Source organism: Pithys albifrons, chromosome 10 (assembly GCF_047495875.1).
Source record: "Pithys albifrons albifrons isolate INPA30051 chromosome 10, PitAlb_v1, whole genome shotgun sequence".
Classification (NCBI taxonomy): domain Eukaryota; kingdom Metazoa; phylum Chordata; class Aves; order Passeriformes; family Thamnophilidae; genus Pithys; species Pithys albifrons.
This window is the reverse complement of record NC_092467.1, coordinates 2,327,501-2,351,414: the sequence shown is the minus strand read 5'-3', so window position 1 is coordinate 2,351,414 and position 23,914 is coordinate 2,327,501. Positions and strand designations below refer to the sequence as shown.

General features: G+C 51.0%; 1 protein-coding gene across 1 annotated transcript in view; it reads left to right on the top strand.

Annotated features, from left to right (window-relative positions):
• Nucleotides 1-2,225: 2,225 nt before the first annotated feature.
• The window catches only part of NIBAN1 (niban apoptosis regulator 1), a 66,111-nt gene continuing 44,422 nt past the window's right edge, over nt 2,226-23,914 (top strand). The window contains exon 1 of the mRNA XM_071565648.1: nt 2,226-2,432. Within this exon, the coding sequence (XP_071421749.1) occupies nt 2,378-2,432 (55 nt within the window). The 5' untranslated portion in view covers nt 2,226-2,377. The remainder of the gene's footprint in view (nt 2,433-23,914) is intronic.

Genomic DNA, 23,914 nt, shown 5'->3' with positions numbered 1-23,914 from the left:
GTGGACAGTGTCCGCCACGCAGTTCTGCGGAATCGTGCAGCAAGAGATTTCTTGTTGTTGTTACATGGCCACAGCTGTGAGGAATTGGAAGGCATGTGCTGCATGAACCTTTCCGACCACTCCAACTCCATTCAAAGCAACATTAAGAAATTAAAAGACAACATGAAGAAGTTAACGGTTAATGTTTCCCCCCTAGATTCCTGGTTCAACTCCCTAGGCTTAAGTGGTTGGCTTCGCGACCTGGTTAAACAAGGTCTTGTTTGCATTATTGCTGTGCTTATTTGTGTTATGGTTGTAGGATGTTTATTTGGATGCATCAGACAAGCTGTTTTACGTACAATCCATCAAACCTGGGTGGTACAAAAGAAAAACGGGGGAGATGTAGGAATTTTATATGCAGTTAGGCCAAAAGGCCAAGATCTGTTTAATAGAAATCCTGGGTTTGCCTCTGTGGCCTAATGCGGTGCAGCTTTGGGGGTGCTGAACGCTGCCCGCTGCAGAGTTGGCAACAGGACGGCCTATCAGAGGAGCCTCGTGAACACCTGGGGGTAACCGATAATGAAGAGCTTTTGTTTGTGTGGACGAGGCCATTTTAGCCAATCGTCAAGGGCTGAGCCAGGAACCCTGTACGTGAACCCCACACCCAAAGATATGTAAGTCTTGTACGGGCATTAATAAACGTCTGATACAGCTAATTCATATTGGATCGTCTGTTCAGTCCACACCCGTCTCCCATAACATTTGACCTCTAGAAGTGCTGTTAATTTAGTGTTGCATCCCAGCTGAGCTTTCTGTAGGCTTGTGGGATGTTCTGGGTGAGCCTGGTCTCCTCCAGGTAATCAAGTGAATGCTCTTTTACTCTTGGATCCAACCATTGTGTGCCCAGTGTGAACTTCAGAAGGAAAGAGGCTGTTTAGCAGAGAATACTGACCTTGATGTTATGTATCATCTTCAATATTTCAATCCTGATGTTATGTATCATCTTCAATATTTCAAACCTGATCAAGTTTAATGTTGGTTTACAAAGATTCAGCCCCAGATGTTCACCCATCCCATGATCAAAGCATTAAATGTACCTACCACAGAACCCAGGCAAGCCAAACTGAGCTGTGTTAGTGCAGTTTCACAGCCAGTGGCAGACGTGCACAGCCCGAATGAAGCGTTTAAGGCTAAAATGCATCACTTCCCGTCACTGTGAAGCTCCAGCGGGTCAGCACAATCCATAGTCATTGCAATTTATCAGCTCCACACAGAGCACAGGAGGCACAGCAAGGATGCCCCCCTGCCCATTGCCTGTCAGCTGGATTACTGTTATAAAAACAGCACAACAGAGGGTTATACCTTAAAACGTCACAGCTGCTCTGAAGCTTCACTGAAATTGCTCTTCAGAGGCAAGGCAATGTGGGTGTGTGTTCCATGCCATGCTGTGCCCAGAAGTGCACACTGGAGCTCTGGCATGTGTTGGGAGGTTGGCTCAGGCATGGACAGGGGTCACTGCGGTGGATTTTTTTGTGCCTGCGTGTGTAGGTTTGTTTTCACCATGGAATTGTTACGTTCCCTGGCAAAGCTCAGTGCCCCTGGGAGGAGGGGGAAGATCCCGCCCCAAAGACTTGAGTCATGAATCATGGAATGGTTTGGGTTGGAAAGGACCTAAACGACCATCCCATCCCACCCCTGCCGTGGGCAGGGACACCTCCCACCAGCCCAGGGTGCTCCAAGCCCTGTCCAACCTGGCCTTGGACACTGCCAGGGCTGGGGCAGCCACAGCTTCTCTGGGCACCCCGTGCCAGGGGCTTTGGTGTGGCACAGCCTTTCCAGAGGCCTCCAAACTGCAGGGTCTAAGCGTGTCTCCAGGGATGTGGTTTTGTGGTGGGGTGACAAGTGGCAGCGGGAAGAGGAAACAGCAGTGGGGACAAAGGAAACCGCGGGGACACGCGTGTCCGGAGGCTGGAGGGGCGCGGGAGGGCTGGGGCGGGCGGGAATGGGGAGGTGCGGGGCGGGAGAGCGGGATGGGGCCGTGCGGGACGGGCGGGGAGAGAGGGATGGGGAGGGTGGGATGTGGCGGGACAGGGCGGTGCGGGCAGGACAAGGAGAGCGGGATGGGGCGGTGAGGGACGGGCGGTGCGGGCAGGGAAAGCGGGACGGCGCGGTGAGGGATGGGGCGGTGCGGGACGAGAGGTGCGGGCAGGGAGAGCGGTATGGGGCGGTGAGGGATGGGGCGGTGCGGGCAGGACAGGGAGGGCAGGATAGGGAGGTGCGGGCTGGGCGGGACGGGGCGGTGCCTGCGGAGGGGGTGGCTCTGGCCGGGCGCGCTCGGCGGGGCAGGCAGCGCTCCCGCTCCAGCTGCGCTCCCGCATCGCTTGCGCACCGCCGCACCATGGGCGGCTCTGCCTCCGGGCCGCTGGACGACAGCAAGTGCACCTACATCCGAGGTACGGGGGCTCGGCGGGGCAGTCGCGGGGATGCGCTGGGAATGCCGGCGGGGATGCGCTGGGAATGCCGGCAGGGATGCCCGGGGAATGCCGGCGGGGATGCGCTGGGAATGCCCTAGGAATGCCGATGGGAGCGCTCCCGGGGCACCCCGCGCATCCCCCGCGCCGGACAGCGCTCCGAGGCCGCGGGGCTGCGCCGGCTCGGCCGGTCCGAGCGAGTTGGGAGCACCTTGTTCGGCGGCGGCGCTTTAAGAGTTGCCGGTGTGGGGGTACGAGCAGGACGTGCGGAGTTTGGGGCGATGCGGCCGGAGGTGCCCGAGCGCCGGAGGCACCGGGGCTGGCCGGGGCAGCACATCCCGCTCTGCGCTCCTGGCTCTGGGAATGGGACCGTGCAGGGCAAGAGTGGGACTCGGGGATCCGTGCGGGTCCAGTCCAGCTCAGCACAGTCTGGCATTCACACGGGGCCTGAAGTTTTGCCCAGCCCGTTCCAGGCAGTGGGAATGCTGCTAGAGCAGTATTTGGGAAAACTGTTCAGACGGTGCAAGGACAGGTCTTTATCCCATTAAAATGTTAGGAAAGAGAAACCAACAGAACCTCTTTGAATTATGTGTGTGGCTACCATGAAGGAAAAGAGCATCAATCTGCATTTTAGGGGATACTTCTGTTACTTGAGTAGTTAAATAAGAAATACCTCTTTCTCTTGCCGGTCTACCTGTGCTGCTTATCAGTGAGGCAGCAGGTAGTGTATTTACAAAGCAAATTTTGAGGATGGAGATTTACAAGTGAAATAAAAGTTTGCCTGAGAGAAGGAAGCCCAGTGGCAGCACCTGATGGATTCTGCACGGGGAGCCTGCAGAGTCCTCTGGGCTGTGGATCAGACTCCGAGGATTCAGGCTGGATGGAGGGTGACTCCTGGGTGGTGCCCACAGCCCAGCTTGTCCTTGGATTCTGTTGCTTTGGCATTTTTTTGTGGTGTAAAGGGAGTGAAAATGTTGAACTGCTCCTCTGTTAGGACTCTTTTGGAATCACAGTGGGTCTTTCACGAGATCCCCATACTGGGAAAGATGTCCAGTTATTAAATGTTAGGAAGCAGTCAGCAAAGCTACCGGCCTCACATGCAGAGATTTCTCTACAGTGTCCTCTCAGTGTAGTCATTTTTTCCTGCCCCACCCAGGGTAGTTTTAGGTCCCATCAGAGCCATGAGGGTGCAGTCCCCATGGATTTCTGTTTTCCTTTGCATTCATTGCCATGCTGGAGCCAAAACTGCATTTCCATAGCTCAGCATTTCGAGTTTCTGGTCCCTGAGCTGCGAGCACCTGAAAAGGCTGATGATTATTTACTGCAAAAATATACTAGGAAATTCAGGCAGCTTATTAGTTTCTTCCCAGCTGTGCAGGAGGAAACTGTGCAGGTCCTTGCCGTGGACATCATCTGGAACTAGAACTGGGAGTTGATGCCAGAGGGTTGGGAACTCCCAGTGTGTGTCTGAGGCTTCTCCACAGCGCCCTTTGCTGTGCTGGGAGTTGTGCGGCTCTTCACACACAGCTCTGGTTTGCCTGGCACATCTTTGCACAGGCAAGGGATGAAGCCAGAATATTGTGGAGGAAGAAGTTAAAGCCCCGTGCTGTCCCCTGGCATGTCTGAGAGGGAGGATCCCCCACTCTCAGCTCCTGAAGAATAATTAATGAGGCACTTCGTACACAGGCTGCCTGTGAATTAGCATTTCCAAGAAGGAAAAGGAATCAGGAAGAGCATCTGAAATCAAAGCAGAGTGCAATTCAGCCCTGCTGATGTGGAGGGTGGAGCCGCCAGGATTCAAACCTCGCTTGTCTCACACTCTTGGGGGGGATGTGTGTGCAGGGTGGGCTGGGGGGAGCTCCCCTCGCTCAAGGAGGAACCACTGAGTCTGGAGGCTTTGGAAAGCTGGCTTTGGAAAGCTTAGGTGGGGTTTGGGGTGGTCTGGGAGCTTTTGGGGTTCTTTTCCTCCCCACACGATGCAGAGGTGTCCTCAGTGAAAAGGGAAGGAAGAGTCTGTCAGCAGAACTGTCAGTGCACAGGGATGGGATGGGATGAGATGGGATGGGATGAGATGGGATGGGATGGGATGGGATGGGATGGGATGGGATGGGATGAGATGGGATGGGATGAGATGGGATGGGATGGGATGGGATGGGATGGGATGGGATGGGATGGGATGGGATGGGATAGAATGGGATGGGATGGGATGGGATGGGATGGGATGGGATGGGATGAGATGGGATGGCACTGCTGAGGGAGACTGGGGCACAACAAGCCCAAGGATGCTGCTCACACTTCTCGGCCAGAGGTTGCAGCCACCAGCACTCCCCAAACTCTGCATTTGGGGATGCTCACTCAGATTGGCCTCCAGACAGGAAATCCTGAGTATGACTTCAAGGGAGAGTTTGGTCTAGTTCATGGTTGTTGTCATGATGGTGTAATTGAGTTTCTTGTTGCCCTAACGATGATTTAATTTGCCTGAAATTAAATGTGTTGTAAAACCCTGTAGTTCATTTAGACAACACTGAAGCTGAAGCACAATGTAATGAATGGAAAGAGGGGCTGAGGACTGAGGGGATGGTTGTCCCGTGCAGGGCCATGAGTGGGACTCGATGACCCCTGTGGGCCTCTTCCAGCTCTGATATTCCAGGATTCTGACACAGTCTCGCCATCAACATGGAGACAGGTTTTCTAAGTTCAAAAGTATTTGCTCACATGGTTGGAGGGATGAGAGGAGGACCAAATGATCACAGAAATGTGATCTGTAGAATGATGTTAAAATATGTAAAAACATTCAAATAGGTGTCTGTGTAGCCCGTCCAGAACCTGCCCCTCGGCGTGGGCACCCCCAGGGACAGCCTGGGGATGCTGCTGGGGCCCCGTGGGGAGCTGCAGCCCTGTCAGACCAGTTGGAGACATGAATCCCAGAGGAGATCAGGGGCATCCTGCTTGGGTACTGAACTCCAGGGCTGTGATTCCCACCTCAAACTCCTTCCCACCTCTGTGCTCCAAGGGAGAGGTGGAAGGGTTGAACCAGCCAAACTGCAAAGCGTTCAGAGCTGGATGTGCTTGTGCAGGGGGCAATATCTGGGTAATACCATGACCTGAAAGTCAGCAAATAGAATTATTGGTCTGGCAATGTGCATTTCCTGCAGCAAATGGTGCCTGAGAAGAGAATATACATTGCCAGTGTGTGATTTTTTCCAGTGTCTGTGCAGGGTGATATGTGTGAGGCTTTGGAATGGCAAAGGCAGGGACCATCCCTGTGAGTTTGACTCAACTGCCTAAAAACTTTATTGGGCATGGAAATGCTTTGCAAAATGATTTTTAGAGTCAGAAAATCTCTGCAGTAAGAAACCATATCTCATTTTTCTAACCATCACAGCAGAAATTAGTGAAAATAGGTCCTTGTTTTGGGTTGAAATTGTGAATAAAATGTCAATGCTTGATATTCTTTACTCCTACCTGAAGGAAATGACTGTCATAAGGGAGAAATGAGTCAGCAGGGACTCCTGTGAGGGCTGGAAACAGTTTGTGTCCAAAGAAGGGGGTGGAGGATATTTAGGGCAGAGTGGGAGGCCACGCAGTGCCAGCAAGGAGCAGTGGGGCACAAGGCCAGACCTCCTGCTCTGCAGCATTGCCAGCCTGGAAACCTGAGCAGTTCCAAACTCTGCAGCACAGGCCTGTTTTTCTAACCATACCTATGAAAAAATATGATTTTCCATTTATTTAAGATCCAGAAGATATTTTAAACACACACACGCATTGTAAGCAGTAAAATGACTTAAAACCTTCTGAGATGGAAAGGAAATTTTATAGTAATTCTTCCAGGATTTGGACTGAGTTCTTGAAAACTTGTGGCAGAGATAATCCCTTTTTTGTGGGGTTTTGGTGGAATGACATGGGAATTATTCAGTGTGCAAGTGAAGTGGAGTTTAAAACACAGCAGGAACAATTAGGAAACTGGGAATTGGTCATGTGAAGAGTTTATTATAAAAATTGCTGCTTTCAGTTTGATGAGGCATGGGCTGGACATACAATGGGAGGTGTTGGTTGGCATCTAATGAGAGCTACACCCACCAGGGAGGGGCCCAGGCTGGGACAGGGGAGTCACAGGCTCATGGAATTGGGAATAAATAATCGCCTGCTAAAGCAGCTCAGTGTGCTCTGAGAGGTTGTGCTGGAGGTTTCAGCATTGCTGATGGAAACCCTTTGCTTTGGCTCTCTAATATTAGAAAAGGAACAATCATGGAAGTGGATCTCCCAGCAGGCAGGAGGTGGGAATGCCCTGAAAGTCCTGATGATCTTCATTTCTGCAGTCTCAGTGGCACAGGGGGGGCCCAGGCTCTGCTCTGCCACGTGGGGTGTGTTGGGAACACTTCTTTTTGTAAAGTGCAGAGATTTCAGGCACCCAACACCAGTAATTTCAGCAGGTGCCTCTTCCAGAGAGCTCAGTGTGCCAAAAATGGAGCTCCTCTAAGGTTGTTTTTCATTAAAGGTGCTCAGTGTGCTTGACCAAGTCCCATCCACCCATTTCTACACACATGCATCTGTGCAGAGAACGAGGCTCTGGAGTCATTTGCTGTTGATTTCCTTGCTTAATGCAGTTTTTCTTTCCTCTTTGCCTTCTTTTCTGTCTCTTTCTTCAAGCCAGGCAGATTGGATGGCACAGCCAAGGAGGACAGTGACAGTGCTGTGACCCTGTGGCACCCAGGGATGTACCTGAAGGGTTTTCTCTTTATTTAGGATGTTTTTCAAGGCAGACTTTCCAGCCCTTCTTCTCAGGGGACAGTGAAAGCTGTTCCTTAATGTCTGTCAGAGGTTCCTTTGCAGCCCTTTGTTGTGCCCTGTGTTCCAGTGTGGGGTTAATTCAGGCAGTGGTGGTGGGACAGTGTAGATGTGTCCCTACGAGGTGCAGCAGACCTGGGACAGCAGAGACACTTCTGTTGTGTCACGTTGTAGAGGCTAAAGAGGAGCCTGGTTCACTCTTGGCTTGACAGGCAAGAGGAGGGCAGGGGTGGGTTGGGTCTCTGGCCTTACAGGAGACAATGTGAGTGAGTGTCATCAGCTGCATGGAGACAATTCCCACGGTGAGAGAGGGAGGGACTGAGCCCCAGTGCTGCTGGAGCTCTGGGTGACCTTCTCAGCCAGTGGTCACTCTGCCACGAGTGAGGGTGCTGGAGGGTGGGAGGATGGCTTGGGATTACCAGTGGACAAGTTGGCCTTGTTTGGGACAGGGGCTCAGACTGGATGGTGGATGTTCTGCTTCCAAGGGTCCTTCTGGCTCTCCTTTGGGGTGTGACTGCAGGTGTTGGAGCTTTGGCAGGCTCTGGCTGACCCACTGCCTGTGCCCTCAGCCTCTTCCAGGCCCTGCTGTGCTGTGGTTGGGAAATCCTCCCTTTTCTTCCCCACAGAGGAGTGTGGCTGTGACATCACACGGAGCAGGAGAGCCCATCCCTGGGAGTGTCCAAGGCCAGGTTGGAGCAACCTGGGACAGTGGGAGGTGTCCCTGCCCGTGGCAGGGTGGGAAACTTGAGGAGCTTTAAGGTCCCCTCCAGCCAAACCATTCCATGACTCTGTGAGTGGGGTGTCTCTGTTTTGTAGCCCTTAGAGGATGTTTTTCCTTTAGATGTTCTAAGGTTTGTGGTAAAAGCTGATAGGATTTATCAGCAACTCCCAAAATCTAAGGAAGAGCCAGAATAATATTTTCTTCTATGAACATACATTGAATCCCAAATTCATGACAGTTCCATCCAGTCCAATCCAAACAGGCATAAATACCTGTGGAATGAAAAAGGGAAGTAAAATGTGTAGGAAATTCAGAGTTAAATAAGGATATGAGATTCTGTTTTATGCACCTGCAAAGTTTCCGAGTTCTTGAAGGACTTTAAAAATGAGCTTTTGCAGGAAAATCCTTTTGGCTTGGCTTGTTTTCTGGGCAGTTTTAGTGCTCAGAGAGGTTGTTGCTGTTGGAGCCAGTGGCACATTCTCATCCCATATTTTTGATATGTGTTCCCTGCCTGTGCTGGAGAGGAGAGGCAGCTTCTCTTTGGGTTTAACAGCCCTGAATTCAGGGGGTCAGGCACCTTCTCTTGGCTTTCAGCTGAGTGCAAGCAAAAGGCATCCAGGGATGTGCTTGATGGGAAAGGTGTTTGCCACCCAACTTGAGCAGAATTTACTGTCCTTGGGAACTTGCAGATTTCAGCTTTGGGAGTTTCAGGCAGGATGTGCCTTCTCTGTTCAGCTTCCACTGCTCACAGAGTCCCATTTAGTAACTTAGATCAGAATTACCACAAGCAATTTTGGAAGTTTACAGACACTTTGTCTTGCAGCAGGCATGGCCAAGAACATCCCTAATCAGAGCAGGAGATCTTCTTTGCTTTGTCAGCTGTCTGTGATCACATCCCATTTACCTTCTGTGAAGGGTTGGAGGTTTTCCTAGACCCAGAAATCCCAGTTGCCCATTTTGTGTCCCAGCTCTGCCTCCCATGGGGGATGTTGGGTTCCTCTCCTTGTTCAGCAGGACCAGCTCAAGCTCCCTCACACCAAATACAGGAATTACCCTTCAGGATGATGAGCTGCATCACTGGGTTTGAAAATGAAAGGTGGCTTCTCGCTGCTACAGAAGGGCTTTTCTTAGGTGGTGTGAGGGAAGGGAAACCACCCAGGGTAGGGCAAGATGTGTTATTTTTCATGGTTTTCTGTTGTCTCTGTAGAAGAAAGTATGTACAGTGTTGAATTAGGCACAGGCATCGGTGTCTTCTCAGTAGAAACAGTGAGAAATAGGCTGACCCTTGCCAAAAAATCTGTGGCTGGGAGGCACACTGTGAGTGTGGAACTTGCTGCACTTGTGTACTTGATATTTCCCAAAGTCTTGAAGATTAATGGTTCTTAAATTAATGCAGCTTGGCCACAAATTATAGGACAATCTTTGCATGTGATATTTTATGGATATTAGAGGGAGAAGGAGCAGCAGTGAGATGAGGAAGGTGGTGGTGCCCTTGGGCAGCTGAGCTGCCAGGCCTGTGTGTGGTGGGGAAGGATGATTTTCATAAGGAATGGGCTTGGAAAGTGCAGCTCTTTCCTTTGCATGGAGTGAACGTGCTCTCTTCTTCACACTCACACAGCAGCTGGAGTTGGGTTTGAATTTTGGAACAGCCATGCAGGCAGGCATTTGACTTTCTTTTGTGGTTTTGTGGTGAAAGGAGGCCAGCTCTTGGATCAAAGCAAGATTAAGGCTTGTGCAAATGGCTCAAAGTTGTGTGAAGAAAAGGTTTGCCTGCTTGGTCTCCTAAAAACTTTATCCTGTATCTTTTTATGATTCTCACAGGTAAAAACAATTTGCTGGGGCTCCTGTGCTGAAGTTCATCTTGGTATATGCAGCCCAAGATTTTGGTGAATTAGTTTCTCTACATATTTAATCAAGTGTCAATTCTTGAAATTAAAGACCTTTAATCTTAATCTATGTGTGATATGAGTGAACAGGTAGTTGCTCTTGCTCTTTGGGAAGCACTGAAGCTTTAAGCTGAAATATTTAAGTCATTGAAGTGCTGCTCTTGTTTAGTTCTTTCATCTTTTTTGTTGCCTTCTTTTTAAAGCCCAGTGGTTGTCTCAGCTGGCAGCAGCAAGAAGTAGGAAACAAAAGTGTTGCTCACTCTGGGGCTGGTCTGGTTGGATGAGGAAGAAGTTAAAGCGAGATTGTCTGTTGCAATTCTTCTGGGAAATAAATCAGGAGTAGAGTCATTCTTTTCCAGATAGATTTTCTAATCCAGAAGCAGAGATTCAAAGGAGCTTTGCAAGGTCCTTCCTGGCAGCAGGCACAGCACAGCAGCAGGCACAGCACAGCAACAGGCAGCTCTCAGCAAAGGGCACTGGTGCTGAATGTCACCTTGGTTGTTGTCTGGGGACATGTAGGTCCTCACAAGGAGTGCTCATGGTACAACCAGGGTAGAGCAATCCTTGGACTTGGCTGTGTGCTGTTGGAGCAGGAGATGAAGCAGAGGTGCAGGAGGAGCATCCTGACAGGTGCCTGCTCTGTGCTGATGGGCCCAGCCAGGGGAGTTCCTGGGTGAGACACCTGCCAGGGACCAGCTGGACCTTCTTGTGATCATCGAGTCGTAGAATCACAGAGCATTTGGGGTTGGAAGGGACCTTAAAGAGCTCCTGATTCCATCCCCTGCCATGGGCAGGGACACCTCCCACTAGCCCGAGCTGCTCCAGGCCCTTTCCAACCTGGCCTTGGACACTTCCAGGGATGGGGCAGCCACAGCTGCTCTAGGAAACCTCTCCCACTGCTGCACTATCCTCTGAGAGAGAATGTTTTCCTGACAGCTGATCCAGCCCTGCCCTCTGTCAGTTCAAACCCAATCCCCCTTGCCCTGTCCCTGCCCTCTGCTCCCGTTTCCAGCCCCCCTGGGGTGGGCACAGGCTGCAGGAAGGTCTCCCCAAAGCCTTCTCTTCTCCCACCCTCTCACTAAATGCTTTAATCCAGCCTTAGGAAAAAATACCTCCAGCTTCTTTCTGTTATAAAACCATCTGGGCTTTCCCCTGAGGGTTCATGTTCCAGGTAAAGGGATCTGCAGGTTTGGAGGGGCTTGGAAGTCTTCTCTGGCCATGCCCACCAGATCCGTGCTGGCTTCCTGGGCTGGGCCACAGGAGCAATGCCTTCCTGGATTGACCACTGGCGTTCAGTGCTTGGGATTCCAGCTCAAACCCACCACCTGTGCCCCAGGTGGGAAGTTGGTGCCAGCCAAGAGCTTCTCCTTGCTCTTCTCAGGATATCAGGTTTGCAGCAGGTGCCACCACCATCCCACCACTGGGCACCCACCTGTCCTTTCATCTGGCCCTCCCCTTCAGCCCCTCTCTTGTCTCAAGAAGGCTTTTTTGGAGCTTCACATGGTGTTTTCCTTCCTCTGCACGAAACCACAGTTGCTGTTTGGGCTGTGATTCTCTGCAGGGCTTTGTGATGCTGATAGCCAGAGACTTGATTCTTGAAGCAGCTCTAGGGAGGTTACAATCTTGGGTGAACGTTGTCTGAAGATTGACTTGCTTTTATTGGATGTGATACAGAGGATCTTTCTGCAGTTTCACTTGATATTGCAAATATTATAGTGGTCCCACCAGAGCAAAGTCAGTCTTTCATCATCCCCAGGCAAAGATTTAATGGCAAGGTCTGTGCAAGGAAAGGAGAAAAGGTTTTTTGCTCTTTGGGGATATTTTGTAGAGCAATATCATTGCAGTTCAGTCTGCCAGACTCTTGCCACTGTTTGCAGTGGCAGAGGAGGCTGTGCCAGCCTTCAGCTGCCCTCACTGAGGGTTCCACACTGCCTGCCTCGAGTTGCCATTTGGAGTAAACTGCAGCTAAAATGGATGAGGGTTTTTTGTGGGTTTTTTGTTTGTTTGGGGCTTTTTTGGTGGTTTTTTTTTTGGTGGTGTTGGGTTTTTTGGTTGGTTGGTTTTTGGTTTTTTGAGTTTTTTTTGTGAATTAAACTAAAGAAAACATGTTTTTTCCTCTCTTTGGATGTTCCATTCAGCAGTTCAGGCATGTCCTGCAGGAGAAGAGAAGGGCCTGGGGGCTGTAGGGGTGGAAAGAGGGAAACCAGTGCAAGTGGGAAGGGTTTTAACCATTCCCCACGTTCACCTGCTGAACTAAACCTTGTTGTTGCCACGTTTGCCCTCTGTGAAAACACCTGCCAGGCCCAAAGCCACCAGCAGCAGCTCCTGACCCCTGCAGGCAAAGCCAACACAGCCTTGTGCCCCCTGAGCTTCTGTGGGAGCTGAGAAGTTCATGGATGTGAAGCCCTGAACTCAGCACTGATGCTCAAAGGAGACCAGAGGGTTGGAGAGGCAGCTTTTAGGTATCGTTTCCTCTTGGCTTCATTTGGTAGGAAGCCCCAGATTTGTTGTTTGGGCTTTTTTCTTTCCTTCTGAGGTTTCCTGTACACCTGCCAAGCTACAAAGAGCTGTGCAGGCACCACTCAGCTGATCTTCCTGCTGTGAGAGCTGGTGGGGTTTGGTTTCATGCATGGGCAGTTCTGACTGTTCTTCTGGGCCTTTGACAAACCTGGTCCTTCATTTTTCAGAGAACTGGCTGTTTTAAAGCTCTCCCCCAGTTTCCAGCCTGGCTCTGGATGTGCTCCCCTCTGCCTGCAGACACCCAGCACTGCTGTAAGGCGGAGACAGAGGGAGGCAGGAGCCATCTGGGAGCTTCTCCTGCAGACACAGGTTTGGCTCTCACTCCTTGGGATGGTGTGTACCTGCCTGAGAGGTACCTGAGGCTCCTGCTCTTTGCCACTCAGGGTGCCACAGACGTGGTGAGCACTGCAGTGAGTGGGGCAGGTCCTGGGTGGAGTGGAGGAGGAGATGGTATTTTTAAGTGTGATGGTAAAGGAAAGAACCTTCAACCAGTGCTGGTTGTGCCCTGAGCCCGGGAAAGCAGCAGCAAAATGACTGAAACCAGGAGTGTTTGAGGTTGGTGATGGTTTGTGAGGGAGGTGTCCGGATGTGGGGGCTGCATCTGCTGTGTCTGCAAGGAGGAGCCCCAAACCCTTCCAGATTGTCAGCTGATGGTGGGCTTTGTAAGAAAAAAGGCCAGAGTTATAGAACAGTTTGGGTTGGAAAAGACCTCAAAGCCCATCCAGCGCCACCCCTGCCATGGGCAGGGACACCTCCCACCAGCCCAGGGTGCTCCAAGCCCCATCCAACCTGGCCTGGGACACTTCCACTTGGACAAAGCTGTCCTTCCAACAGGACAAGAGGAAATGGCCTCAGGCTGCACGAGGGGAGGTTCAGGGAGACCTGAACCTCAGGGAAAGGGTGGTCAGGCACTGGCAGGGGCTGCCCAGGGAGGTTTGGAGTGCCCAGCCCTGGAGGTGCCCAAGGCAGGACTGGCGGTGGCACTCAGTGCTCTGGGCTGGGACAAGGTGGGCGTTGGGCACAGGGCAGGATTGGTGATCTTGGAGTCCTTTTCTATGTTTCTATAATGTCCCACCAAAGCCAAGGGAGGCTGTGGGGAAGGAGAGTGCCCAGAACAAAACTGAGGCTTTATCTGGTGTGAAACACTCCCGAGATCTGTGACAAAAGAAGCTTCTGTAGAAGACTGGAGATTGGGCATTAGGGGCTTGCTGTGTGCCTTGGGGGCAAACGCTAAACTGAAGCAGCACTGGGGTTGGTTGGAGGAAGAAGTTGTGTTCAGAGTGAATGAAAGGAGGAAGGGCTCCATCTCAATTTATCACCAACTTCCCTTATGCTGGAAAAAACACGAAGCTGCTCAGCACGTTTTGTACCAGAATGGGGATGACTAAAGCTGGTACCACCCCGAGAGAGGAGGGAGGTACCAGCCTAAACAAACAGCTGAACCCACCGTGGTGGGAGGAGGGCAAAGCTCGGAGTGGTAATTCTGAGCAACAGCTTGTGGTTTGTTACTCACTCATCTCCCCATGAGGCTTTGCCTTAACTATTCAGCAGCAGGAAGTGTGTGTGGTCAGCTGCAGAGTCCCTGTGCTCCCTCTGCAACTCTTGGCAGTGGCAGGTGTTGCTTTCAGGAGCATGAGCAGGACTCACACTTGCCTTGAGGGGTTGCTCCTAAACCTGGATCTCACCAAGTGTTGGGAGGTGAGCGCTGACTGGTCCCATTGTTCCCATGGGTTTGGCCATAAAATCCAGCCCCTCTGATGGCTCAGTGTGTGGAGCTGTGCTGTGGGAAGGGCTGGGGGATTCCCGGGAGGCAGCCCCTGGAATCAGTTCAGCCCCTCTGATGGCTCAGTGTGTGGAGCTGTGCTGTGGGAAGGGCTGGGGGATTCCTGGGAGGCAGCCCCTGGAATCATTGCAGCCCCTGGAATCAGTGCAGCCCCTGTGATGGCTCAGTGTGTGGAGCTGTGCTGTGGGATGGGCTGGGGGATGCTGTGGGATGGGCTGGATGGTGCTGTGGGAAGGGCTGGGGGATTCCTGGGTGGCAGCCCCTGGAATCAGTGCAACCCCTGGAATCAGTGCAGCCCCTGGAATCAGTGCAGCCCCTGGAATCAATGCAGAGCCCCTATGATGGCTCAGTGTCTGGAGCTGTGCTGTGGGATGGGCTGGGGGATGCTGTGGGAAGGGCTGGGGGATGCTGTGGGATGGGCTGGGGGATGCTGTGGGAAGGGCTGGGGGTGCTGTGGGAAGGGCTGGGGGATGCTGTGGGAAGGGCTGGGGGTGCTGTGGGAAGGGCTGGGGATGCTGTGGGAAGGGCTGGGGGGTTCCTGGGAGGCAGCCCCTGGAATCCAGTGGACTCTGAGAATGCTTTGCAGGGCACTGAGTTTGGTGCCAGGGCTGAGGGCAAGCACAGCCCTGGGGGGATGTGAGAGCTGTGCTGCACATGGGGCCCTGCTCTCCACTCACAGTCCCCACTTCTCTTTGCATGAGGAGAATGGAGACATCTGTAAAAAGCACTAAGTCCCCTTTCCTTGCAGAGTCAGGCGATTAGTTTTGCAGCTGTTGGCTGAGACAGGTTTTCCTGTTGGGATAGCTTTGGTCTGATGTCAGTCTGAAACAATGTGGTTATGGTGACTGCAAATAGTTCTTTGTCAATTCTAGCTGTAAATCCAAGTGTTTCTATCCATTGTTGCTTGTGATTCTGGAAACCTGATGGAGCCTCCCAGTGAAGCTCAAGCTGCTGCTGAAGGGCAATTTTGCTCCAGTTCTGGGGTTTCTTTACCATATTGTGGGACTAGTTTTGTTTGATCTCACACCAAAGCCTCACAATCCTGGAGCACACTCTGGCATTCCTTCAGAAGTCTCCTAGTCCTGAATAATGCAAAGGCAGGCCCATGACATTCATTCAGGTGGTTCTTGGTTGCAGCCACAGTAATATGGACTGTGCCATGGATCTGTCAGCTGACACCCTTCTGTACTCATGAAATATGCTTGGGATCTTATTTCAGTTCTGCAGAGTTTAAAGATGAGCTCTCTGATGTGCAGTTACTCCAGACTGAATAATATATTAATCAAAAGATATGCAATTTATATACAGCGGACAAGCAAAGAGAGTATGTTTAAAAAAAGAGTTTTCCAGAGCAGATTTGCAAGAAAACTGGGCCTGATGCATTCAAGAGACACTTAGTTTGATTCAAGTAACTGTTTTTAAAGAACACCCCGTATTTGCTGGCTGGTGAAGCAGTTTCACTTCCCAATCTTATGTGTTTCCTGACTATAATTCTGTGATTTTTTTCAATTTCAAGATACAGTATTTTACAAATTGGAGGAACCCTTGGAAATTAAGAGTTTGAAAAGCCTGTCTGCTCCATCTGGAAGCCAGGGCTGCTTTATCTCTTCTGATTTTCCTCCCATTGCTCTGTCCCAGTGGTTCTTGCAGGAGGTGAAATCTTGGGTGTTCCTATTTTGCTCACAGCAGGTTCCTCTGAGGCACAGCAAGCAGAGATTTGTAATCCATCCACACAAACATTGTAACTTACAGTTTCTGCTGGCACTGACACTTCAGGTTGGCTTCAGGGGTGCTGAGCACCCACCTGGATGGGGCTGGGGTTGGTATCATCAGGAGCTGCCCCACCCCAGTGGCAGCAAAAATGATTTTCACAAGTTTTCAATGTGTGCAGCTCTCAGTGCCAGAGGTACTTCTGGAGGGGAAATAATGACGTGGGACCTCCTTGCTGGTTCAGAAGAGGAGACTGTCACCTGCTGGACTGGGGGGGGTTGTGGCTCTTGGCTAAGGCACATGTCCCTCAGAGGACACGAAGTGGGATCCAGAGTGTTCAGTGTAAGGCCTGGGCTTTGTTGGCCTGTCCTCAGAATTCCTGAGTCTTGCAAAGAAAAAGCTGTGACTTTATTTGACCCCAAACTTTTGGAGCCAGAAGGTCCAGCCTGGCTGTCTGGTTCCTGAAGGTTTGGTCCACCTTGACCAGCAGAGCTCAGAGCAGAGCAGAGACCATAAGATGCATTTTTCCAACACTGTCTCCAAGATTTTTCACTGGAAATCAGAAACTACCCATGAATTCTGTTGGTGGCTTTTGTGAGTCCAGTTTTCCAGAATTCCTGTTCTTGTTCTGTTATCCTTTTCACTGCTCTGCTTTTTCATGAGCCAAGAGCCTGCCAGTTTGTAGGGACCTGTTTGGTTTATGCAAAACCTGTGGTGAGGCTGTTGGTGAACCTCTTGGCTCAGAGATGCTTGAAAGGGTAAATAGCAAAGAAATAACGTCCCAGGGTACCAGAAAGTTCTGCTATTGCATGAGTAGCAGGGGCCTGAGGAGCACCTCATCAGAAGAGACTTTGTAGGCACAGCAAGGGTCTTTAAGAGCAGTAATAAGGGCTGGAAAAGTCTCTGAAAGGTTATTGTGGATTCAGAAGCTCTTGAGGGTATTTTGAAGCCACACTGGATGCTGTTAGGTGGGAAAATATTTCATGGAAATTCTGGGCTCATCTCTCATTTCATCAGGCTGGTGAAGCCCATCAGCCCCAGTGAAGACAGAAGTTGGATTTATGTGGCTTTCCCTGCGTGTGTTTCTCAGGAAGTCACAGGCTGCCTTGAAGCCACACTCCAAGAATGCAAACATGGCTTGAGATGTAGTTGTAGTCAGGAAATGCAGGCAGGCTTCCGGGGAATTCAGGTTTGGATGAGCCCCCAAAGGAGCTTTGCCCTGTTAGTGGCAGCAGGTGGATATTGAACACTTGGAGGGGCTCCTGGAGAAGTTCTGCAGAGCAGCCCTTGCAGAGGCTGCAGCAAAATCCAAAAATCCAAAAACCCTCTGCTCAAAGTACAGTTGGGTAGTCAGGACCTAAGTGTGTTTGAAGTCCCATTACTGGTGATCACTTCTGCATTTACCAAATGAAAATGTAATCTGAGAGACAGATGTTTCCCAGATAAACCCCCTGTCACACACAAGCTGTTTTCTTTTATTCTTACCAGCCCTTGCACGATGCACTCTTAGGAGTTCTTGGTGTCCTGAATAAAGTGTTTTGCAATAGATGGAAAGATGAAGACTTTGAGTTTGGATATGGACAAACAAACCAGAAGACAATAATTCTTGTCTGAAGTGAGACTGATAGGAGCTCAGACTGAAGTGAGGGGAAGAGCTGTATGGAAAGCCAGGATGGAAGAGCTGAGCCTCACAAACCGTAACCCATCATACAAAGGCAGGAGTGATGAGAGCAGACTGGGAAATGCACTAATTAAAGAGTGGATGTAAACCCAAGCCTGGCTATGTGCTGTCACAAGTCGAGGTGTCCCAGGAACACACTGTGCTGTGTCTGCTCACTGAGGTAGGTCCTGCTGGAGACCTGGAGAGGCAAAGGCTTGCTGTGAACCTCCAGGAGGGCTCTCATCGACCCATTTCCAAATAAACGCCAGGGAACAAATTTCCTCTTCCTAATAATAACCTGCCCAGCTGTTTTCCTGAGCCCAGAGCTCCCGTGGTGCTGCTGTACAAACACAAGAAGCTGCTTTGGAATTGGTTTGTCCTTTCAAGTCGTGTCGTGTTGTCCCAAGCCCTTCTGAACATGAGAGATAAATGGAGAGGAAATAAGGGAATGTCTTTGCTTTGCCCTCAGAGGAAGGAGCATTGAGGAATGGAAGGGAAGAGCTGAGCAGCCCCAGAGCCTCAGGCACATGTGTGAGGAGAGGGACAAGGAACTGCTTCCTGGGAAGTCCTCTTAGGAATGTGAAAACAAACCCCAGATTGTCTCCCCAGTGCTGCTTTCATGAGTGCTTGGGGAACTGAGCCTCGTCCAGGAGGAAGGACAAGGATGTGCAGCCCTTGTGTGCTGGTTTAAAGGTAAACCAGCAGGATAAATGAACCCAACACAAAAGAGATTATAAACCAGGTTACAATTCAATAACAATATTACAATAAATGCAATGGCACAAAGAGAAATTGGGTTTAACCCCCAAACCCAGCAGTACAACCCAGCCCCCTGGGGCACAAACACAGGGGGGTTTGGTGGCCCCTGTGCTGAGCCCCACGTGGTTCCTCCGAGGCCAAAGAAAAAGGAAGGGACAAACCTGTTGGTGCAGATGATGGCACAGTCTGGTGGAGAGTGCTGGGCTCCTCCTGTCCAGGTTCTGCTCCTCCTCTGGATCCCACAAGTGGTCCCAGAAGTCCCCAGACCCCAAGATTCTCTCCCCTCAGGTGCAGGTGGGAGCCCCCAGTCCCTCCCCCAGGGCAGGGAGTTCCACACTGGGGGATCTGACTCTGGGAGTCAGGGGGGATTTTGGAATGGTTGCTGGCCCATGAGCAGAGCTGAGCCCTCAGGTGGAGGTGCCAAGGAGTCTCTGCAGGGCAGTTCTCCCAGCTCCTCTGCCAGGCTTCTTTCCCAGCCAGCTCCCAGCCTGAGGGGTCAGCTGTGCCCTGGGCAGCTGCTGCCAATGGGCCATTGGTACCAGTTGCTGGGCAATGGCCCAGAGGGTTTAGAATGCAGAGCTTTGGTCACGCCCACACAGGGATAAACTGGTCCCACCTGCTGAACTTGGACTTGGCAGCCTCTCATGGGCTGGATGGAACCCTCTGAGCTCGACTGCACTGTGTGGACTTTGGGGCAACCAACTCCTCAAGGGAAAGGAGGTGACTCTGAGAGTCCCCCTGCAGAGCTGTGTGACACACCCCCTCACACACCCCCAAACACTCTGGGAGGCTCTGGCTCTTCTCTGAATTGTGGCTAAAAACAGAAGCCTGAGCAACAAGATAAACCCTTTCCAGCTGGAACAGAGAGACCTGACAGCCCAGCACTTGCAGGATAAAGGGAGTTCCTTTGCATGTGTCCTCCGGGCCATTTGCATCCTATTCTTTCTGAACATGGTTCTTCTTCTTCCCTTTTTCCTTAAATTGCCCTTGTGCCCTGGGTGTGTTTCTCCTGCCTGTGGTGCTGGGGGTTGCTGGCACTGGTGGGCTGTGGGAGGAGCAGACCTGGGCAGTGCAAAGATGATCCTTCATCTCTGGTGCTGATGAAGATGCAGCAACTTGGGGCTTGTCTGGATTTTTACTTCACCTCTTTCTAGGGTAAAATTTCTGGAATTATCCTTGATTTGCAAGCAGAAGTTATACTTTTATTAGTCAGGTCCCAACTTTAGTCCAGAAGAATCAAAGGCAGAAACTCTGCTGAGTAAGGAATGATTAATTAATGGATCCTTTTAGCTTTGGAAAGAAACAAAAACCACCTCCAAGAAATTTCAAATCACTTTCTTCCCTTCTTTTACAGTCCTTTGGGAATACTGGGATCTTGAGTATGGCCTTGGTCAACTTTAGATGGAAGAAAAGAGCAAAAAGGAGGCCACTGGCAGGTCACCCATACTGATAGGACCATTTCCCATCTTCTGGTTGCATATTCCTGTTTATCTTCTTTTCATGCTCATTTTCTCTGCCTCTGCCCATGGATTGTCCCCAGATCAAACTTGGCAGGGGTTTTTGGGGTCATCTCACTGGTTTTGTGAGGAAGGGAGACCTTCCCTGTGGTGCAGCCAGTTCTGCTTCTCTGCACCCATCTCACAGCTGGAGGGGAGCAAAGGGCTGTGCCCTGACCTGGAATGGGCCTCTGGTACTGAAAGGTCAGTGTAAAGTGTGTGAGAGAACCACAGGGACTCCCTCAGAGCAGTGTTGAGGAGTGAGGCTCAGCCTCCATTTACAGCTGAGCATCAGTCCACCTTCCTCCCCTTGTGCCAAACCTCCTCTGAAGCAGACCAGGTGCAGAGGGTGCGCTGTGGGTGCTGTGGGACCACAGCCCAGTGCAGGTGGTGGGTGCTGTGGGACCACAGCCCAGTGCAGGTGGTGGGTGCCCTGGGACCACAGCCCAGTGCAGGTGGTGGGTGCTGTGGGTGCTGTGGGACCACAGCCCAGTGCAGGGGTTGGGTGCCCTGGGACCACAGCCCAGTGCAGGGGGTGGGTGCCCTGGGACCACAGCCCAGTGCAGGGGGTGGGTGCTGTGGGTGCTGTGGGACCACAGCCCAGTGCAGGGGGTGGGTGCCCTGGGACCACAGCCCAGTGCAGGGGGTGGGTGCTGTGGGTGCTGTGGGACCACAGCCCAGTGCAGGTGGTGGGTGCTGTGGGACCACAGCGCAGTGCAGGTGGTGGGTGCCCTGGGACCACAGCCCAGTGCAGGGGGTGGGTGCCCTGGGACCACAGCCCAGTGCAGGGGGTGGGTGCCCTGGGACCACAGCCCAGTGCAGGGGGTGGGTGCTGTGGGTGCTGTGGGACCACAGCTCAGTGCAGGTGGTGGGTGCTGTGGGACCACAGCCCAGTGCAGGTGGTGGGTGCCCTGGGACCACAGCCCAGTGCAGGGGGTGGGTGCTGTGGTATCACTTCTTGGTGTTTCTCCACTGACTTGAATTATAAAGCTGAACCTGTTGCATCACAGAGCTGTGGTTTCCCTTCCCCATCTGTAATGTGCATAAAAACCAGTCTTTTTTTGTTGTTTTACACAGGGTTGGATGAGCAGAGTTATAATTACACTTTTGTCTTCTGTGCTCTTTACCTTAATTGATGCTTTTTAGCAGCTGTGTGAAGAAACCCCACAGGGTGAGACACCAACACTTCCTCCTGTCCCTGCTGCAGAATTAAAATCCCAGTGACCAGTGTGGTTTTTCTAGGAGACATTCTCATCCATGGAGAAGTGGAGAAGGCTTTGTTTCTAAAAGGAGAGACTTTTAGTTGCATTAATATAGACCCTTCAATGCTTGGCAGTATTTCCTGCAAAGTGTGAATAGAACCCTTTTCAAATCCATTTATTTCTCAAGAGTTAGCAAATGTGTTTAAGGATATAATCTTATTTTTCTGAACATGAGAGCAGACTATCAGCAAGGAGAAATTGTCAAGTTTGGCTTAGTGAAAGATCAGTGGAACATTTTTGTCCTGTGGGTTGTGCCAGCCTTGAACAATTCCCACCATGGCACCTTTCTGGGCAGCACAGCCCCTGTGGCACCAAAAGTGATGCCATTGCACCACCATGCCTTGGAACAGCAAAATACAGGGGAGACTAAAGACATCTTGAAATGATGCTTCACTCAAACTTGTAAGTGTTCTAAAGCAAGTCCTCCCATCCTCTGCCCAGGGTTCTGCTGTGACAACAGTGACATTTTCTTATAAGATGAAATTAGTGAGAGCCCGAAGCAAATGACTCAAAAGGCACTACAAAGGAAATAGTGTTCCATTTTTGTTGTTCAAGCTCATTATAAAGTGGGAGGTGGGGTAAGAAACTTCCTTGGAGTGTGAACTGCATTTTACATATTCCTCTTCCTGTAATACAAAGTTTTATTAGAAGCTTTATATTATATATATATATATATGTATTTATATTTTTTGTCCTTTTTAAAAGAGGAGGAAGAGGAATAAACTTGAATCTTGGTTTTTACAAAGAGTTGGCTCTTTGTGCCCCTCCAGACACCCTTGCCCAGCTGCTGCCCTGCAGAGCACCAGGGATGATCTTGGCACAAGCAAGAAAACCAGATTAGGTTGGAAAATGGATCCAACTGACACACCTGGAATAAAATTGATTGATTGAGTCCATCAGCAGCAAATTTGCCAATGACACCAAGCTGGGAGGGAGTGTCGAGCTGCTGGAAGGCAGGAGGGCTCTGCAGAGGGATCTGGAGAGACTGGAGAGATGGGCTGATTGCAATGGGATGGAGTTCAACAAGGCCAAGTGCAGGTCCTGCCCTTTGGCCACCCCAACCCCCTGCAGCGCTCCAGGCTGGGCACAGAGTGGCTGGAGAGCAGCCAGGCAGAGGGACCTGGGGGGACTGAGGGACAGGAAGCTCAACAGGAGCCACCAGTGTGCCCAGGTGGCCAAGAAGGCCAAGGGGATCCTGGCCTGGATCCAAACTAGCGTGGCCAGCAGGCCCAGGGCAGTGACCCTTCCCCTGGACTCTGCCTTGGGGAGGCCACACCTTGAGTGTTGTGTTCAGTTCTGGGCCCCTCAGTTGAGGAAAGAGATTGAGGGGCTGGAGCGGGGCCAGAGAAGAGCAACGAGGCTGGAGAAGGGACTGGAGCACAAGTGCTGTGGGGAGAGGCTGAGGGAGCTGGGGGTGTTCAGCCTGGAGAAGAGGAGGCTCAGAGGTGACCTCAGCACTGTCTGGAACTGCCTGAAGGGAAGTTGTGGCCAGGTGGGGGTTGGTCTCTTCTCCCAGGCACTCAGCAATAGGACAAGGGGGCACGATGGGCTCAAGCTCTGCCAGGGGAAATTGAAGTTGGAGATCAGAAAAAACTTCTTTGCAGAGAGAGTGCTCAGACATTGGAATGGGCTGCCCAGAGAGGGGGTGGATTCCCCATCCCTGGAGGTTTTTCAACTGAGCTTGGCCGTGGCACTGAGTGCCATGATCTGGTAAAGGGACTGGAGTTGGACCAAGGGTTGGACTTGATGATCTCAGAGGTCTTTTCCAACCCAATCCATTCTATGATTCTGTGATTCTATGAAAATATGACCATGGGATGATGACCTTGTGCCACAGTGCTTAAAAAGTGATGCCTTTGTGAGAAATGTGCCCTGAGGAGTCCCCCTGGGCTCAGCTCCACCAGCCTGATGCTGGAGGGACTGGGAATGCAACGGGGATAAAGGGAATTTAAGGCCAGGGTAAGGAAGCCTCAGATAAATGAGACCTTGCATGGGAGGATGTGTGTGTGCTCACAGCTGTGTCCATTGGCATACAATCCTGGGATCAATTTGATCACAGAGACATGGGGTATGGCATAACTGGGCAAAGTAATGAAGAAAAAAGAAATCAGTAAAAATACCCGTATTTTTATAGATATATGTATTTATATGAGCACATGCCAGGCAGAATTGCTTTTTTGAGGGGGTGTGTGTGTATATATATATATATATATATCTATATCTTTATATATGTAGTCATATATAGTCAGAAAAACCTTCCCCTAGTATTGTGAAGATGCTGAGATCTGGATTGGAGAGATCTGCTCCAGCCATGCTTGCTGTCTGTGTCCCCATTAGTGGCTCAGGGAGCTAAACCCCTCCCCAAAACTTGAAACCCATTGACCATCTCCAAATTCAGTGAGTGCAGAGCACAGCTCAGCTCCTTGGGACCCCCACGAACTAGATTGGGTTAGTGTGTTTTATTAAATCCCTAGCTGTTCTGGTGCTGTGGAAGAAGCTTATCAATACAGCATTGTCAGACCTTGTTGTGGTGGAATTTGACTGTGGGGAGTTGTTTGTAGACAAAATGTTTCTGCTTCTCACCCCCTTGCCCATAAAGGATGAATTTCAGCAGCCTTTGGGATAAGCTCAGTGTTAATCAAACCCTTGGCTCACACTGGGCTTGTTTGGGCTTGATTAACCCCAAGCTTTGGCCTTTATGTAATTCATGGCTATTAAGATGTTTTTAACCTGACAGAAGTGCAAGGGCAACTGGTGAAATGTTCCTTCTCCCCTAAATAAGGATTTGGCAGCAGGAGCCTTGCAGGGCTGGTGGCTGCTGTTTGAGCCCAGAGTGTCTCATCTCCCCAGTCACAATTCAAGCACTCTGAGCTTGAAGT